The sequence below is a fragment of the Syzygium oleosum genome, unplaced genomic scaffold (genome assembly GCF_021117445.2).
Source record: "Syzygium oleosum isolate NSW1041296 unplaced genomic scaffold, Sole_v2.1 Sole_v2.25, whole genome shotgun sequence".
In the NCBI taxonomy this organism is placed as follows: Eukaryota; Viridiplantae; Streptophyta; class Magnoliopsida; order Myrtales; family Myrtaceae; genus Syzygium; species Syzygium oleosum.
The window spans coordinates 353,201-372,006 of NW_026607509.1; the positions used below are offsets into that span (position 1 = coordinate 353,201).

Below are 18,806 nucleotides of genomic sequence, written 5' to 3' on the forward strand. Positions count from 1 at the left end.
ATTTTTCTGACCAAGCCCCTCCTTGTGATGGGCGGGCCTATCGGATGGCCGAGCTTGTCTATTAGGTAGGTCTAATCCAAAGAAAGATGTGCTCTGAAGTTCTACAATTCCATATCTCCAACGTCTTTTCCTCCCTTTTGCTTTAGGACAGATGCTGAATGCGTTAAGGATCCAATGCATAACTCAATCTATGAGTAGCGCACGAGCCCCGGCGGCTTTTCAAGTCTGAATCAAGTATGAAGGCTAGGAAATATCAGGGCATGACTGAGGGTAAATAGCAGAAGAGGATGGCGGGCACCGCAATTTTTTGGGTGGAGTGGGCCAAGAAATTGTCTACCTGCTCAGTTAGAATGCCTAGTTGCTCCAATGTTCTATCTCATGAGAGAGCCAGCTAGTGCTTGCTAAAAGTGAAAGTCATCTGGTTGGTGGGATGGTGTAGAGTTGGGACGTAGAGGCTTCCTTGCCAACACTCATTTGAAGACAAAGTCCGCTTAGGTGGTTCCAATTATAGACTTCATTATCTTAGAGTTGGGAATGAGTAATATAACAGGCAGAGATAACTGTAGACGAAAGTTCAAATTAGAAGCGTTAGAAAGTCCAACTCGATAATTAGTTCTAAATCTTAGGATTAAATTGACACCAATGCAACGTTAGGGTATGTGAGTGTATGTATATATATATATATCCTATGAATGTGGAAAATATCCTAATTATGTCTAATATATGAATCAATGCATAGATTATCCTTGATTGATATGTTAGAAATAATTATTAGATTCTTCATATCTCATAATTAGTTCTAAATCTTAGGATTAAATTGACACCAATGAGGGTATGTGAGTGTATGTATATATATCCTATGAATGTGGAAAATATCCTTATTATGTCTAATATATGAATCACTACATAGATCATTCTTGATCAATATGTTAGAAATAATTATGAGATTCTTCATATCCCCTTTGATTCTCCATATCCATAAATGATATAACAATCATGAGATTTGGAGAATCAAGAGAGATATGAATAATCTCATAATTATATTTAATACATCAATCAAAGAAGATACATGCACAATCATGAGAGATTGGGCATATCTTATTAAATTTTAATTGACGTTGTAATATTGTATCATTTTAAATAGTCATCTTGTAAAGCATATATATACCGAATGTATTTTGCATTATGAAATACAGATAAATTATACGATTCTCTTCTGCTATATTCTTCTCTAGAAGCACATGCTTTTTAAACTTAGACTTCACCACTCCACTTTTCCCCCCATCCTAACTCTCGAGTCCTTGGACCATGCTTAAGAGCATTTCTGTCCACCAAAACAGAAGGGAACTCTTCCCCTACTCTCTCCTCTGTTCCAAAAGAGAGAGAATTGGTGTATTAGATCCTCACACGCTCAAGATAGCAATTGGTCTAAGCATACTTTATTCGAAATATAATGAGAGTGTCTTTGAAGAATGTCTAGAGACTCTAAAGGGCCCAATGAAAAGTGGGATCTTAGGAGAGCTCCATTAAAGCCATGGAAGCAACAGCTCACCCTCCCAGGCCGAGGCATTTTGTTTAAGTGTATATCATGACCAGAAATGGGAGAGTGAAACAAAATGGCACAAGAGAGTCTAGGACTGACGAAAGAATTAATTTGTTTTTTTAGGCCAAGAATGAGAGCAAGCATTAATGTTACTTTGAACCCCACGATGATCTAGAGTTGTAGACTTCGTAGTTATTTCCTGATGGGAAATTCTATGGTCCAGCGTTGGATACACGAGACCGGTCCCGCAATTTGCGTAAAGTATTAGATTAATTTGAAAAAAAGAACGATTGGATCCGCTTTGAAAGATGGAACCTGTTATCTTAGAAATCGATTTTAGGTCGTAATTTACAAACTGCTTTAGTAAATGGAAAAGTTACACAAGAGATCGATTTTAAGTCATCACGATAAAGAAATTTTACAAACTCAAAAGTAATCAAACTTATATTTGATTAAGGGAAATTAAAGACTCAAGGGTTGGCCAAATTTACGGACTCTAAAGGAAACAAGCTCGGTTAGGTATTAGACTAATAATAGGAGAAACGCTTTGTACTATTTTTTTTTGGGTATGTTACTATTTCTTATGGAAAATTACGAATAATAAGAACCAAAGTACTCTGGATGTCGAAAGGGAAATTACTCCACAAAAAAAATGGTTGTGCGATGATATTTGATCGGCAAATTGTTATTAGTAAGGATAAATACTAGACCTGTTAAACGGTTGAGTCGGGTCAGGTCGGGTTTGGGTCGGGTCATAAATGATCCGACCCAAATTGACCAATTAACCCGTTTATGACCCATTTATTCGTAGTGTAAATATCCCAACCCATACCTGACCCGACCCATACCCGACCCGACCATTATTGCTAAAACACTTTTATATTTAACATGATCTAGGAATACTTGTTTCTTATAATTTTTTTTTAAATTGAGGTTCTGTTTGTTTCGCAAAAAATGCGACATTTCTAGAAAATATTTTCCATAAAGTCATTATCCAAGAAAATAAAAAAATTTATGATGTTTCGCTGAAACCTGAAAATAAACTAGAAAATATTTTTCGATATTTGTTATATAAAATCTGATTTGATTTTACTTTGTGCATTCATTTTAATAATATTAATATTTTTTTATTTTTTAAATCGAATTTTTAATTTTTACTTTTTTCTTTTTCCTTTATTTTTGGTCTATTGCCGGCCGCCCTGGCCGGTGACCGACCACAGGCGAGGCTCCAGCTCGCCCAATTTCGGCGAGCCAAGCCTTGCCAGCCTCGGGCGAGGCTCCACCTCGCTAGATCCGGCGAGGTCAAGCTTGCCCGAGGCCGGCGAGCTTGAGTCTCGCCAAATCGGCGAGGCCGGAGCCTCGCCACAGGTCGGCGAGGCCTCGGCCTCGCTTGAATCGGGCGAGCTCGAGGCTCGCCAGATCGGCGAGGCTCGAGCCTCGCCCGAGGCCGGCGAGGCTGAGGGCTCGCCCGAGACCGGCGAGGTCATCCCGCCCCGGTGGCCAGTCGCCGTGGCCGACCACCGGCCAAAATAAAAAAAAAAAAGAAAAAGAAAGAAAAGAAAAGAAAAAAGAAAAAGAGAAAAAATAAAAATAATTAAAATTTGATTTTTCTTAAACATTTTTATAAAGAATGAGAGAGTGTGTGGATGGGTCTAGTGGGTGGGTTGAAAATGGGTTCCAAACTCAGTCCATTTAGACCCATTTATCTTTAAGCTTTAAAGTTTAAAACTCATTTAAGGTTGACTCTTTAAAATTAAAGTAACCTATATATGACCCATTTAAAAATAAATGGGTCATATATGGGTTTAAGACCCATTTTGACACCTCTAGACGTAACCGATTCAATCAAATCATGTGTAAAATGAGTGGCGGTGCATAAAATAGCACCATAATGATTTGATGATACATGCCCTCTTAACTTCTTTTAGCTCGCTAATAAGTATGCGACTCTGCTGGTAAATAAATTTGAGAGGTGAATAACGCTAGCATCACAGATGCGCGGGTCGACTTTTGGGTTCTGCAAGATGCAGATCAAAAGTCAGAAAGTGAGAAGGGATTTAGAGATAAGACAGATAAAAAAAAAAAACCTCTTTTATCTCTCCCTGCTTTTTCAAATTAAAAAAATGAATTTTAGCACAAATATACTGAGGGAGGGAAATAGAAGAGGTGGATTATGTCTTTGAACGATGGAATTTGTTCCAAATGCTTTTGGCGTGGCGTGAGAAAATAAATTTTAATAAGGAGGTATGATTTTCGCTGTTCCCGTGTCCCATATAGTGTTTGATGGTTACGAGAGGTGTATATTTATTTGAGCGTTATACTCGTATCTTATTTTAGTATAACTATTCTGCGAATTATCGATTACAATTTTCTCATATTGCCACCGACACGCTTTCGCACTAGACAAATGGTATTAAAGCCACATTTCCATACTCAGTAAGGCGGTGCCCTCTGTACAGTAGAGGGACCCGGGGAGAGAAGCAAGCCAAATGAGAGAGAATACCAAAACAAAAAGAAGTGTGCTTTGGAAATGGAGTCCTCCTAGCATTCATTATTGGAAAGGGTAATTTAAAATTTTATGGTATGGTGTGTCTTCGGCCATTTTTGGTTATGGATTTAGCTTCCTGGTTCTCATTATCTATGTGACGGATTTGAGTATTCCGAGCTTCAATTTTCCTTCTAGGAGTACAAAAGCCAAACCATGGTCTTCAAATTCGCCACAACCGATCTCACTTATGATCCTCCCGATTTTGATTCCGACTCGCCGCCCACTTCTCAATCACCGACGGTTTGCCTGTCATGTATTTCCCGGTTGCACTTTCAAGAAACCCATAACATCCCCCAGGCTGTCGCCAGGGCTTCGCTACGCCTGACATTTCAGGCTTCCGAATCTGGTTGTTCAAGTTGCAGGCCAAATGAATCTATGGAGCTCCGGCAGTGACACCTTAAAAGGTTCGCTTTCGGTGAGCTAGAGGCAGCTACCAACCACTTCAGCGACGAAAAGATTGTGGGCAAGGGCGGATTTGTTGCACTGATTAGCATCTACTTAATGTGACAATCCTATTTTTGCAAGTTCCTGTGGTCGTGAGCTATTTTAGCCTATCTGTTAGGCATTTTTATTGTATAGATTTCTTCCTAGTATAGAATCCTTCCTATTGTATATCTCCTAATTAGGGTTGTCATATGTCCTATATATATAACAGGATTGAGCATTGTAAATGTACAGAAAACATATTCATTGAATAGAAAAAGAAGAGTCTTTTTCTACATGGTATCAGTCGCACTTGTTTTCCTCCCAGTTTGAATATAAGTTCTGCTCCTTTTTCCTTAATTCATTCTGATGTATGGGGTGCGTCTCCTGTTACTACTGTATCTGGGTTTAGATGGTTTATCATCTTTGTTGATGATTGCACACGTATGACTTGGCTATATTTGATGAAACATAAGAATGAAATTTGAAGCTATCTTTCGGACTTTCCACCGTATGATTCGACTCGGTTTGGGAGCCAAACTTCCGGGTTCTCGGGTCGATAATGGTGGCGAATACTTAAGTAAACCTCTTTCGGCTTATTTTCAAGAACATGGTTTGATACATGAAACTTCTTGCCCTCGGACTCCTCGTGAGAATGGTGTTGCCGAGCGCAAGAATCGCCATCTTCTTGAAACCACTCGAGCACTCTTGGAGGGTAACCATGTTCCCCATCGTTTTTGGGATTCTGCCGTAGTCACAGCTGCTTATTTGTTGAATCGCATGCCTTCCCGCATTCTGAGCTATCGCACGCCAATGCAAGCACTTGCTGCCCATGTGTCTCTTCCTTCGGTTCTTACATTGCCTCCTAAGGTGTTTGGGTGTGTCGCTTATGTCCATCTTCACAAAAATCAGCGGACCAAACTTGACTCTTGTGCAGTCAAATGTGTGTTTCTTGGTTATGGCCCTTCTCAGAAAGGGTATCGGTGTTATGATCTTGCCAAGAAGCGCATGTATGTCACCATGGATGTAACATTTATTGAGATGGAGTCCTATTTTCCTTCCCCCCAGTGTCCTGTTCAGAGGGAGACTAGTTGTAGAACCAGACATTGGTGGGACGTAGGAATTGCAGGAGCGACGGATGGGTGCGCACGGCCACGTGATTTTGAGGTTGCACGTGATTCTGAGGCTGCTGAGGATGAAGATTTTGAGCTACCGCCGCATGATTCTGAGGATGCACGACCAGACAACACTGAATTACGGCATGGGTCCGAACATGTGTCAACAGATGCACAGTTACAACTGTCAACAGATGCACAACTGCAACAGCCCTCCTTGTCTTCGCCCTCTTTAGTACCACTCCAAGCTCCTGAGAATGTACCTGAGGTAAGTACTTCTACTGTACTTGATTCTTTTGAAGATAATGATGTGCTTACTGGTTATAAGCTACCCGATAGGCATAGTAGGGGTAAACCACCGAATCGATATTCTCCAGATATAGAGGACCGCCGGTCTCGATACCCTATTGCAGACTATGTCTCTGCCAAGAGGCTGTCCACATCACTACAAGCCTTCGTGTTTATGATTTCCTCAGTTCAAGTTCCAAACAGGGTTGAAGAAGCCATGAAGGATCCGAAATGGCTTCAAGCGATGGAGGCAGAGATGGAGGCGTTGGAGAAAAATCGAACTTGGAAACTTGTGGAACTACCAAAGGATAAAAAGCCGGTTGGATGTAGGTGGGTGTTCACAGTCAAACATAAGGCAGACGGCACTATTGAGAGGTATAAGGCGCGACTGGTAGCTAAAGGGTATACACAGACTTATGGGGTGGATTATCAGGAAACATTCTCTCCAGTTGCAAAGTTAGACACTATAAGAGTGTTGTTATCTCTGGCTGCAAACTTGGACTGGCCTTTGCATCAATTTGATGTGAAGAATGCATTTCTTCATGGAGATTTAGAGGAGGAGATCTATATGGAGCTTCCACCTGGATACAGATGCGCAGATAAGCCGAACATGGTATGTAAGCTGGAAAGATCATTGTATGGGTTGAAGCAGTCCCCTCGTGCATGGTTTGGTCGCTTTAGCTCAGCTATGAAAGGGTATGGATACTCCCAAAGTAACTCAGATCATACTTTGTTCTTAAAAGGTGCTCAAGGAAGAATGACAGCTCTTATCATATATGTAGACGACATGATTATTACAGGCAATGATAGTGCAGAGATTATGAGACTGCAGGGATTATTATCAAGGGAGTTTGAGATGAAGAACTTGGGAGGTTTGAAATATTTCCTGGGAATCGAGGTTGCTAGGTCGAAGGAAGGGATTTACTTATCTCAGCGGAAGTATGTTCTTGATCTTTTGACCGAAGTTGGCATGCTAGATTGCAAGTTTGCAGACACTCCTATGGTACAAAACTGTAAGCTTGGAGAGTACCCTGATCAGACACCTACTAATAAAGAGAAATACCAAAGGTTAGTAGGTCGATTGATTTACTTATCACATACACGTCCTGATATTGCTCATGCAGTAAGTGTGGTGAGTCAATTCATGCATGCACCTAGTGAGGATTATATGAGTGCTGTGTGGCGCATCATTCGATATTTGAAGTCAGCCCCAGGAAAGGGGTTGCTATTTGCAAAGAATGGCCACCTTGAAATAGAAGGTTACACAGATGCAGATTAGGCTGGAAGTGTGACAGACAAGAGGTCTACATCAGGGTATCTTACATTTGTGGGAGGCAACCTTGTTACATGGAGAAGTAAGAAACAAAAGGTTGTAGCTCGGTCTAGTGCATAAGCTGAATTCAGAGGTGTAGCAAAGGGGTTATGCGAACTTCTATGGCTTCGAAAGCTGCTAACTGAGCTCGGGTATCCACCAGGTTTGGAAATCAAATTGTTTTGTGATAATAAAGCAGCCATAAATATTACTCATAATCCAGTTCAGCATGATAGAACCAAACATGTGGAGATTGACAGACATTTCATCAAAGAGAATTTAGAGGCAAAAGTGATCCAGTTACCATTTGTCAAGTCTGAAGACCAGTTAGCTGATATATTGACAAAGGCTCTGTCAAGTAGAGAATTTCATTGCTCACTTATCAAGTTGGGTATCAAAGACATCTTTGCACCTACTTGAGGGGGAGTGTGGTCGTGAGCTATTTTAGCCTATTTGTTAGGCATTTTTATTGTATAGATTTCTTCCTAATATAGAATCCTTCCTATTGTATATCTCCTAATTAGGGTTGTCATATGTCCTATATATATAACAGGATTGAGCATTGTAAATGTACAGAAAACATATTCATTGAATAGAAAAAGAAGAGTCTTTTTCTACAGTTTCTGTCTTCCTTTATAATTCGCCAAAACAACCGGCGAGCCCTACCGTTTGGAGAGCTCACTAGGCTGCCAAAAAAAAAAAAAAGGAGACAAAGCTCAGAAAAATCTGAAAGTACGCAAGAAATGTCGTTAAAAACGGACCAAACTGCCCTATTAGACCGGGCACTCGTGATCGTATTCCCAAGCCTTTTACTAATCAAAATTGGGTAATATTACGAGAACAACCGCATCGGCCCGTCTTTTGACTTTGATGCTGCGGTTGTAAATAATACTTTGTGTGATATAAGCAAGACTGGATACTCAAACTTTTAAATTATCCTTCAACTTGTCAGCTATATACACAAAAAAAAAAGAAAAAAAAAGCTATATACAATTATTTACATGCTATGTTGCAAGTCCGGTACTATTCTAGACCCACAGAAGTATTACGTGGCTAATGGATTTGATGTCTGAACTGATCCATCTTATATGCTACATGGGTATACTCGATGTCCATACCCGTAGCATTTACTCACGTGCATCTTCAATGTAATAAGGTTGTAATCTATTACGTAGTAATTTGGCATGGTTTGCAACCGACAGTAATAAGTCACCTGCACGATGGACTTGGTATAGACAGCGCAGTAATTTACACCCACGCATCAGTATTCTTGCGCGACCCACTATAGCCCGTCACAATGGCCACAGGACATCCCACGTCAATCCAGGCACAGCATTGTAGCAATGATCAGGCGAATGTTTGTACCAAGTGACTTGCACCTTCGTATGGGCACACAACAATATTTGCTTTTGAGTTACATTATCTAGACCATTAACTAGATAAATCCATCCTCTCCTACTTTTAATCGTCAACAAAAAGGGGAAACACACAAGAGGCAGTTAAGCCAAAAACCAGAAACATCCATTATTCATGGCCTTGCTGCTTCCCATATTGGGTAAAAATGCATAAGAGCCATTACATAATTTATAATTCAGGAGCAACAAATAATTAATAAACAAACATAAATCCGCAGTCGAAAAAAAACTTTAAAGAGGGGAAGAGGATCAGGTTGCAGAATCAAAGCCATCCATAACAGCTCTCTGGATGCCGCACGAAAGATGCTCTGGTTTCGTTAATTAATCACCAGCTCAATTCTAGAAGGCAAGTTTCCCTTGAGCTGTTGCTGAGCACGTTCTCTAGGTTCCTTCACTTTTTTCAACCCGCTCGTGACAAATTCTTCTTCACAAGGATTCACCACTAACTTCTCTAGAGCAATGGCATTGTCGATAAAATAATTCACTAGTTCAAGATCACAAGATCGACCATAATAGTTATGAAATTCCACCACCTTTAGGTATCGATGTGGAGGTCCAACAACTCTTTTCAGTTCCCTCTGCCTGCACAGCATGTCCATCGGGTACATCAACTGTGGCAAAAGAAGAATGCCGTATATGAGTAATCAACGCAATATATCGTTGCATTGGAGAATGCCCGTAGAAGAAAGAACTTGCAAAGTAGAGTATGTCCGTGTGGATGGTCGCATCTAGTAGATACTAGTCACATGATGTCGCAACAACGCGCCGGTGAGAGAGACTCCAATAGGATTCAATAGTGGCTGGGTTCATTAAATCCGATCCTACGAAACTCCTAAATAGATGGAGACTTGAATGAGGCCCGAAAACCCACCTCTACTACGAAACTCCGCAAGCAGGGAAATGCCTCGATCACGGGAGTCAAGGGAAGTAGACTCGAGTCTCCAAATACCTCAAATCTCAGTTCCAATTGCTTGACGCTTGTTAATTTAGGCACTCGACGTAGATGATTCCATAGTCTTTCCTGCATTTTTGAGAGAGATAGAGAATCAAAGGCGGCACATATCGTGATAAGGAAATAACTCATGAAACCTTAGGAAAGATCAGTCAGTGCTCTTACCGGGGATGGCATAGAAAAGGAAAGCTTAAGAATCCGCAGACAAGAAAGACTTGAAAGCAGAGACATGATCAAAACCACTCGATCCGCAAAAAATCCTTCAATGGACACCTCAGACAGCCGGGGGACCTCGTCCAAACACCATCGAATTTCATCTTCTATTCCTTTGTAAGTGAAGGACACTAGATTCGTGTCATAAATCTCGACGAGTTGAAGATCCTCACAACATCTTATGCGCAAGTATTTCAACTTCAGTGATTGGCCAGAAACTCTCAAACTTTTCAAAGCACGAGCTTTTTCCAAAACCAATTTCTCTAATACCGGACAAGTGGCGAGCAATTGCTCAATGAGTTCTCCCTCCACATTTACTCGAAATAAGGAGAGCTGTTCAAGATACCTACAGCCAACATGCCAAGAAATGGAAGGGCTCGAGCCAAAGTTGCCGAGACCCGAAGCCCGCCGTGAACACCCTACAGATATGGCAAGCGACTAGGGTCACAATCAGGCTTAAAATCCCCGTAACACGCGGGCATGAAATATAGTTCAAGCACTTTAACTTGTTTTGCCAAAGCAAACCTAATCCAGCGATCGATGCGAGACTCGTAAGAGATATTCAGGTCAAACTGTAACGCGAATCTTCGTAAAGAGTGCTCTCCTCCAGTTTGACGATGCACGACATTGTCCACCCATTCCACATATCTCGCCCTCTGCTTTTCCACCCACTCGGGGTTTAATTCCAGCTTCTCCAATAAGTGCAACCAGTCGAAATCAAGGTCGGTGAGAAGAGAAGTATACAAGTGCCTCCATCTCCTGGAAAGAACACAAGTCGCTTGTGCTTCTCTAGATGTCAATCGAGATAATATACGGTCTACAACTTGTTCGGGCAAACAGCTGATCCGATCCTGGATTGAGTTTAGCCAGAAGAAAAAAAAAATTTAAAGCAAAAAAAAATCTGGGGAAAAGATGCAGGGAAAACAGGAAGCAGGAAAAATTCAACGACAAACATACAAAAATAACAACTCTAGCACAACAAGACCGAATCCCTGGTAGAAACAACTGGTATGTATCGGACATCAACCAAAAAAACTCAATAATCCGAGACCGCACAAAACGCAGAGAAGACAGAGAGGTGTCTTCTTCCGACCAGAACCATGCTGAAAAACGAAACTTTACAAGAAGAATACGTTACCTTATCGTCAGATTCGGCTTCAGATTCAGAGCGGGGCCTCTTTGGAGACAGAGAATCCATAGACGACAGCTCCAGTTTCGGCTTTCGCAGAAAACCTTGAGTTCCTCTGTTTGAGTATGACGGTTGAGTCTTGACTTGACAAGGGTCATCCAGGGTTCAGATTGTACTTCATTTCATGGGAAGCACGGGCACGTATCAATCATTGAATGCCGTGATCTGCCCTTTCGCTTTACAGATTTCAACTTGGGCCACTTTTTAAGATAAGCAAATAAGGGTTATGGACTGGGTTGTTCTGGCCCAGCGGAATAAAATGCCCTTGTACAAGACTGCTCGTCTTTCTCTCCACGAGGCCTTATAGACTTGCTACGTAACGATGCCCGTTTTAGACTCCGGACAGATTAGGGAAAGAATCCCACTAGATTAAAGTAAATCAGATAAATTTAACTTACTTAATTGATCTGAATCTTAAAAAAAATAAAAAGAAAGAAGTAGAAAATACCGAACATGATGACCTAACTAATGAGTCTACCTACGTGAACACTATTATCCTAACTTAATTCGTACATATTCATAATATAATATACATTGAGAAATCGGCATAAGAAGTTTTTAGCCAATCCAATTACGATGGGACCTTTTGCGTAGTTTCTTAAGTGCTTATGAGGCGATAATCCATGATGGCACAACCCTTTTTACATAGACGTTGGAGATAATTGTTCTAAAAAGTCATAACATCTGTCGTACGGCGGCCAATGCAATCTTCAATCTTTCAATTGTGCTAGTTTAGCCAATACCTTTCGACGTTTTGCCAATTTAGTTCTAAACCTTTCTCGACGATCACGAATGAAAATCCGTATAATCTAGCGATCCGGACATTCGATTTAAGAAAATTGGCGGTTGTTCTAAAGATGTCCCCATCTCACATAGATCAAATGTCATTGACCATGTCCTAAACATGCGTGAAGTTCAAAAAGAAGAACCTTGCTTTAGAACGTCGCTCTTAATCTATATGAATTTCGTATTTAGCCATACAATGGGATATGCATTGCATGCTTTTAATTAAGAAAAGCATTTCGTACACCAACCGTTTAAACATTTCCTGCTTTTCGAAAAGTTAATTAAGGAAGCAAAAATAATAAAATGAAGAGGCACGATCCATTAAGTAACATTGCATAGACGATACTCCAAACGAAAAACGAAATGATAGATGTGGGAGTGGGTTTCCGAAATGTTTTTTTTTTTCAAATTAAATACAAAAGAAAATGATAATCGAGTACGTGGAACTTTCAGGATTTTTTTTTTTTTGTGAATAGAGATACTTCTATTTATAAGATACCATCATCCTACATTCTTCAATGTCGTCTTCTCTCTCTCTATTTTTTTTTTTTTTGGCGATCACACCTGAGAGCATGTGACATGTATGGACTAATAAACTAAAACAGGTCTCTAAGACCAAATCTAACAAAGGCAATACAATTTAAGGACACGCTGTTGGTGGCTATGCCCCTTCCTTCTTTTTCTTTTTCAGACTTTTTTCCCCTTTTTTTTTTCTTCTTTATTAAGTTCTTAACACAATCATCAACATAATTTGATAAAAGTGGGTTGATGACGGAAAGAAAATAATTATAGATGATAAACTAAAACTTTAAGGATCCAAAATTAAAATTTTGAGTCATTTCTCTTTGCGGATCGACAGAAAGAAGGAAAAAAAGAAAGATAGAATTTGAGCACTTAAAGGAGAAACTCGATTTAATTTGCCTCCGCTTATCTCTGGTCCACCGCACCAAAAGTGAGATCGAATTCATCCAATTTAGCTAAATGTCACACGACAGCAGATATCTTAAACGAGCCGCGTAACGAATTTTTCAAGCATATCAAAAAGACACTTCCATAACAAAATGAGCCTCATTTGGGGTTTCAGGTGAAGTTGCCGCTAGGGCTGAGGCCTCTGGCTCTCCCAATGGGCCCATAGCCTACCCAAAATTTCCGAGCTTTTGGTGCTAGACCAAGAAGCCAAAAAGCTATGTTTGGTGACGTTTTTGTTTTTCTAATTTTCCGTTCTTTTGTTCCCAGGAATATAAAAAAAAATGGAAATCCGTCTGGTAACGTCGGTTAATTTTTATATTCTCCGGAATAGAAAAGTGGCCAGGGAATAGATTTGGAATAGAAATAAGAACTAAAAAAAAATATACTTTTCTGTTCCAAGAACAAAAGGAGAAACAATAGAAAAACAAGATCAGCTCTCTCTTTATCTTTCACAAGACATTCCCGTGCTAAACCCTAAAACCTTAACCTTAATACCCAAACCCTAAAACCCTAAACCTTAAATCCTAAAATCCCAAAACACAAAACCTGAATCCCAAACCCCTAAATCCCAAAACCCTATACCTTAAACCCTAAAACCCTAAACCCCAAACCACAAATCATAAACTTGAAAACCGAAACCCTAACCCTAAAACCCTAAACTCTAAACCCCAAACCCCAAAACCCTAAACCAGAATCCCTAAAATCCTAACCCTAAACCCTAAACTGTAATTTCCTTGACCACCACCCGATATTTATTTTGTCTATAAGGAGTAATTTTTTTTTATGATTGTATTGAGGTCATCCAATTTTATATCATAATATATTTTGATTCTATTTCAAGTCTAGTTTTATCCAAATATGGATTGTTAAGTCTCCACTGACATTTTTGTAATTAAATGAACAAATTATGAGTAGAAATTTATAGGGTAGTACCACAAAATTGGACTAGAAATAGAATCATAATATATTATGATATAGAGTTGGATAATCTCAATACAATCATAAAGAAAATTACTCCTTATAAATAGTGGTCGAGGAAATTACAATTTAGGGTTTTAGTATTTGGGGTTTATGGTTTGGGATTTTGGATTTTCGGTTTTAGGGTTTGGGGTTTAGGTTTTCGAATTTAGGGTTTAGTGTTTTGGGTTTTAGGATTTAAGGTTTGGGGTTAGGGTTTTAGGGATTCGGATTTTAGGTTTTAAGGTTTAGGATTTACGGTTTAGGGTTCGTGGTTTTGCTGTTTAGGGTTTTTGGGTTTGGGGTTCATGATTTTAGGGGTTCGGGTTTTGGGGTTTACGGTTTAGTGTTTGGGGTTTAGGGTTTTAGGGTTTCGGGTTTCGAGTTTTGGTGTTTAGGGTTTTATGGTTTGGGTATTGAGGTTTAGGGTTTTAGGGTTCCGGATTTTGGGATTTAGGATTTAGCATGGGAATATCTTATGAAAGAGAGAGGATCTTGTTTCTCGTTTTGTTCTTGGGAACAGAAAAACAGACTTTTTTTACTTTCTATTTTTGTTCCAAATCTATTCCCTGACCTACTTTTCTATATGGGGAATAGAAAAAATAACTGACATTACCAAACGGATTTCTGTTCTTTTTCTATTCCGAGGAATAAGAACAGAAAAATAGAAAGACTGAATAAATGGCCATTCCACTCGGTCATGGCCACGGTTCGAAACCGGCCGGTTCAGGTTCGTGGCCATGTGTGAGCGAGGAACCGGCCGGTTCCGATTCCGAAGCACGGCCCGGTTTCGGTTCGTAATTTAAAAATTAAAAAAAATAAATTATGAAATAAAAAATAAATAATTATAAAAATATGAAATAATGAATTATTCAAAATAAATTATAATCAAAATGAAAATTGTAGGGGTGATCGGTTCCCGATCGAAACCGGGAACCGAACCGGTAAGATCGGTCTTTTAATTTTAGAACTAGGAACCGGACCGGCAAACCATAGAATTGGGAACCGGACCATTGGTCCGGTCCGGTTCTAGGCGGTCCAATGGAACCCTTTGCTCTTAATTAGCAAACGATCGAAGCCACAAAAGGCATACAACTTCACATGCTCATGGCTTGGCTTGGATTTTATAAACAACCTCTTTGATGGTTTCTTCATTCCCATTCGATGTGGGACTCTTGGCATTTGCATGAAGACAAGTCAAGAGTCTCATATTGAAGGCGTTCAAGGCAAACCGAGAGTTCCACATCGAATGGGAATGAAGAGACCATCAAAGGGGTTGTTTATATATAAAACCCAAGCCAAGTCTTGTAATTAGAGTTCAATACACCCAAGCCAAGCATTGCAATTGGAGATCAATGCACTTACAATGCATGGCAATTAGAGTTTAATTTGTTTTATAAAAAAAATTAAATGATGAAATTTTTTTAAAAAAAATTTTCATTATTATTTTTAAAAAATAATAATAATTTGGAACCGAAACCGGGCCTGTAGGCCACGGGCCGGTTCCGGTTTTGAACCGCGGGCCGGGTCAACGGGCCGGACCCGGGTTTGACCGGGCCGGTTCCGGGCCAAAACCGGCCCGTGGCCATGACTAATTCCACTTCTCACCTCCGGATCTCGTCAGCAGTCGCCAAAATAAATCTTCTCCGTCTCATACTCGTGCTCACTTTAATATTTGAGTTAGGCTTGCAAAGTATTCTACATTTTAATGTTTTGAACATACTCATCCTCATGGAAACTAGTTAATAGCTTAATTTCGTCAATTATCATGGGAGAAGAAATTCGTGTTTTTTCTTGTCAACATCCGATTTTGTGAAGTTCTTACATAGCATTTATGAAAATAGCATTTACCTTCTTACGCGTTCATCGGATGTAGGCTTATTGACATGTTAAAATTATTAAGTCATACATACTGACTCGCCCAAGATAATATTGTCTCTAGACAATTATTTTGCTTACAACCGGATGTTGGATTCAAAGCGTGCATGTTGCATATCCTGAGAGAAACAAACAAATCTAAAAGGGTAATTTTTATTACTGATTGGCTAACAAGTGCGTAGCATTTGGTTAATTATCAACTTATGGAAATCCAATTAGATTGGCTAGCGACGCCATCACTACCAACTCTTAATTTTGAACGTGTGCATAGTTGGCCAAAGCAATAAAGTACCGAATAACAGGGGAAAAAAAGAAAACAAAAAAACGTAATAAAAAATTGGATAAAATTGCAAGTATGCATTTTTTCTAGGACCTAAAAAGTATTTCAATCTTCCAAGAAATAAAAACTCTCATCAAGAATTCGTCTGCTTCAGAGTGAAAAGAGAGACAAAGAAACGAGCAGTTCCAAATCGAAAGAGCCAAGCTAGTGAACCGAGTTCTTCTTGTCCCAAACTAAAAATTAGTGCTCCAACTCGACGATTTCGATGTAATTCGTCAGTTTGCATGGAATGAAAACTTGATGGTGGGCATTTTAAGTAAAAGTTCACTCTTTTTTTTTTTGCCTGAAAAGTGAGGATATTTTTGTCTAAGTGTGTATAAGTTTCGATTATATACTATATTTATTTGTGTCTGCTAGGATGTACGTAACATAAAATAAAATAAAGATACTCAATAGCAGGGATTATGAGTAATAATGAACTGTTCCACAAGCTTCGAGGGAGAGGCTTGTATATCATCCTTAAACGTTTTAAACCACTCGCTAATTAGTAGTTAATCTCATATTCACGTTACGCGATGTCACGACATATGAAAATGATCATGTATGTATGTATGTGTGTGTGTTCGAGATATTTTCCGAATACGGTGTCATGGACATAGCTTTAATTATTACAAAAATCTAACCCCGGGCCAAAATTGAGTTGACCTACACAAAACGTATCTGGTGCAATTTGAAAGCGCGAGCTACAATTCTTAGCTTCATAAATCTGAAGGTCCGTCCATTTTTATATACCAAAAACATCAACTCTTAAATCGTCGCTGCTGTATCCAAAGATCGACGCGTGCATGGTGTCAAATGTATCAAGTTCACATCCAAATTCTTATTTTTGGCTAACAAAATTGGAATTCTAATGTAATTGATTCATAAGCGAGCCCATGAGCGACTGAATTTGGGTGCCTCGAAACCAATTGTGGGGGGTTCGACCCCCGACCTATCCGGTGCAACTATAAAAGCAAATCGGTTGGGTCCAATCAAACTTCGCGGAACACTTCTTTTTTTGGGTACTAAATCGGGGTAATTTTTCAATGAAAAGTGCCTATATGTCATCAGAATAGAAGTCACAAGACCGAACAGCAATCAAACATCAACTTCTTTTTAGCTTCCCCTGAAGCTATGGAACAGAATTTGGCGTATGCCATCCCCCAAAAAATTAAGATCTTTTGTCTGGAGCTTATGTCGAAACTCCCCTTCCTCCTAAGGTAAGGAACAACCTGTTAGGTAGGAAAGTTGGTACATGACCCCTTGTGCCGGATCTGTCGAAGCCATCCAGAGACTAGGGAGCGAGCATCATTTCTTGCTTTGCCTATGGAAGAAACCTGTTCGGGGAGAACCCAGCCCTGTCGATGGATGGACATCCAAAACTTGGGATAATACCACGAAAAATCTTAAACCGGTACCCTTATGATAAATTTATCCCAGATTAATTTTTTGACTACCAAAAATTCCAAACTGATACACATGTGACAAATTTACCATCCGTTAGTTTCCGTTAAATTTTTATCATCGAATTGCTGAGTTGGATGGCACGTGGCAGTTGACGGGTGTACCAATTTGAGGTTTACCTTTGTTCGTCACATGTGTATCAGTTTGTGATTTTTCGTGGTATTAATCCAATTTAACGAAAACTAACGAAAGGTAAATTTGTCACAAATGTACCGGTTTGGATTTTTAATGATAAAAAAAATTAGTTTGGGGTAAATTTGTTATAAGTGTACCGGTTTGGGGTTTTTCGTAGGGGTGAGCACGGTTCCAAGGTAAAACCGGGAACCGGAGAATTTGATCGATGAGTCCGATTCGGTTCTCGATTCTAGGGAGGGAGGTTCCGGTTCCCGGTTCCACTTTTTAGGAGGCATGTCGGTTCCGGGTTCTATAGGAACCGGGCAGGAACCTAAATCTAAATCTAAAATTTCTAATTTTCTTACTACTTCTCACTTCTCAGCTCTCGAATTCTTATCTACTTAGATTAGTGGTTGGAAGTTTAGTTTAGTTTAGTTTAGTTTTTTTCTTTTTTTTTGTCTCTATAAGGAGCTGGACCATTACCATGTGAGGAAAAGGGCAAATATCTTCTTTAAATGATCGACTCTAACAGGTCTAGCAAAATAATTGTGGCCCATCACTGCACGTGCATGGTTTGATCGGATGTCTTTCTCATCAATAGGAGAAGAATGATTTTCCGATTTACTGAGAGGTTGATATTCAATTTTCGTTTATTGCAAACACTTGCGTTTGGGAACGTAGCTATATGGTTTGGAGGGGCATGTAGAACATTTTCCAAAGTTGGTTTAGATGGTTTTGAAGTACCCACCATTTCGCATGCTCATTACTTTGCTTTGGGATTGTTTCCGTCATTTACTCTTTCGGGAAATATCTTAAGTTTGACGGTTGCATAATTATAACCGTGGTGATAATGGGTGGTGGGAGGAGAAAAGAAAAAGTTGTAGTTGCACTTGCAAATAATTTTAAATTTAAAACTATTTATTAAGTTATTAACTATGATTATTGTTTCTTTTGATCCCAGGTGGTCAGAATTCGAAACAAAATTTTATGAATGTTTGAAGACCAAAACCTCATCTTTCTTTCCTTCCATTTTGATTGTGGTCCTGGATATTGTCTTAATCGAAATGCCAGTCCTTTGTGAATTCGGTTGCATATCGATTCACTCAATAATTTATCACTTTAATTGTATTTATTTGAACCGTAAAGCCAGGAAAACTAGTCTTTTATATTCTTTTTGAGTGAATGACAAGCTCGTTCAGCATTGTTACGTTTATTTTCGTTTTGTTTAACTAAAAAAGAAAAAAAGAGAACCTGGAAACCGCTAACCTCTAAATTTTTTCGTGGTATTAGCCATTTGGATTTTGTAAGAAATCAAGTAAAC

General features: G+C 39.4%; 2 protein-coding genes across 2 annotated transcripts; both read right to left on the minus strand.

Moving 5' to 3' along the window:
• Positions 1–8,711: 8,711 nt before the first annotated feature.
• Positions 8,712–10,227, minus strand: LOC130134928 (uncharacterized). Its single transcript, XM_056302956.1, has 3 exons — positions 9,762–10,227; positions 9,516–9,665; positions 8,712–9,255 (listed from the first exon to the last, which is right to left on the minus strand). Exons 1-3 carry the CDS (start codon positions 9,825–9,827, stop codon positions 8,962–8,964), a joined length of 510 nt encoding a protein of 169 aa, XP_056158931.1. The 5' UTR covers positions 9,828–10,227; the 3' UTR covers positions 8,712–8,961.
• A 1-nt stretch (position 10,228) lies between these two features.
• LOC130134944 (putative F-box/LRR-repeat protein At4g13960) lies at positions 10,229–11,056 on the minus strand. The gene is made up of 2 exons (XM_056302995.1): positions 10,948–11,056; positions 10,229–10,660 (listed from the first exon to the last, which is right to left on the minus strand). The coding sequence occupies exons 1-2, from the start codon at positions 11,005–11,007 to the stop codon at positions 10,229–10,231; spliced, it is 492 nt and encodes a 163-aa protein (XP_056158970.1). The 5' UTR covers positions 11,008–11,056.
• Between the last annotated feature and the right edge of the window lie 7,750 nt (positions 11,057–18,806).

Coding starts and splice junctions, on each gene's coding strand:
- LOC130134928 (XM_056302956.1), bottom strand. CDS start 9,827: ATGTCTCTGCTTTCAAGTCTTTCTTGTCTGCGGATTCTTAAGCTTTCC. Junction 9,666..9,761: donor CCTTTTCTATGCCATCCCCG/GTAAGAGCACTG, acceptor TCAAAAATGCAG/GAAAGACTATGGAATCATCT. Junction 9,256..9,515: donor TGCGGAGTTTCGTAGTAGAG/GTGGGTTTTCGG, acceptor CTTTTGCCACAG/TTGATGTACCCGATGGACAT.
- LOC130134944 (XM_056302995.1), bottom strand. CDS start 11,007: ATGGATTCTCTGTCTCCAAAGAGGCCCCGCTCTGAATCTGAAGCCGAA. Junction 10,661..10,947: donor AAGCCGAATCTGACGATAAG/GTAACGTATTCT, acceptor AACTCAATCCAG/GATCGGATCAGCTGTTTGCC.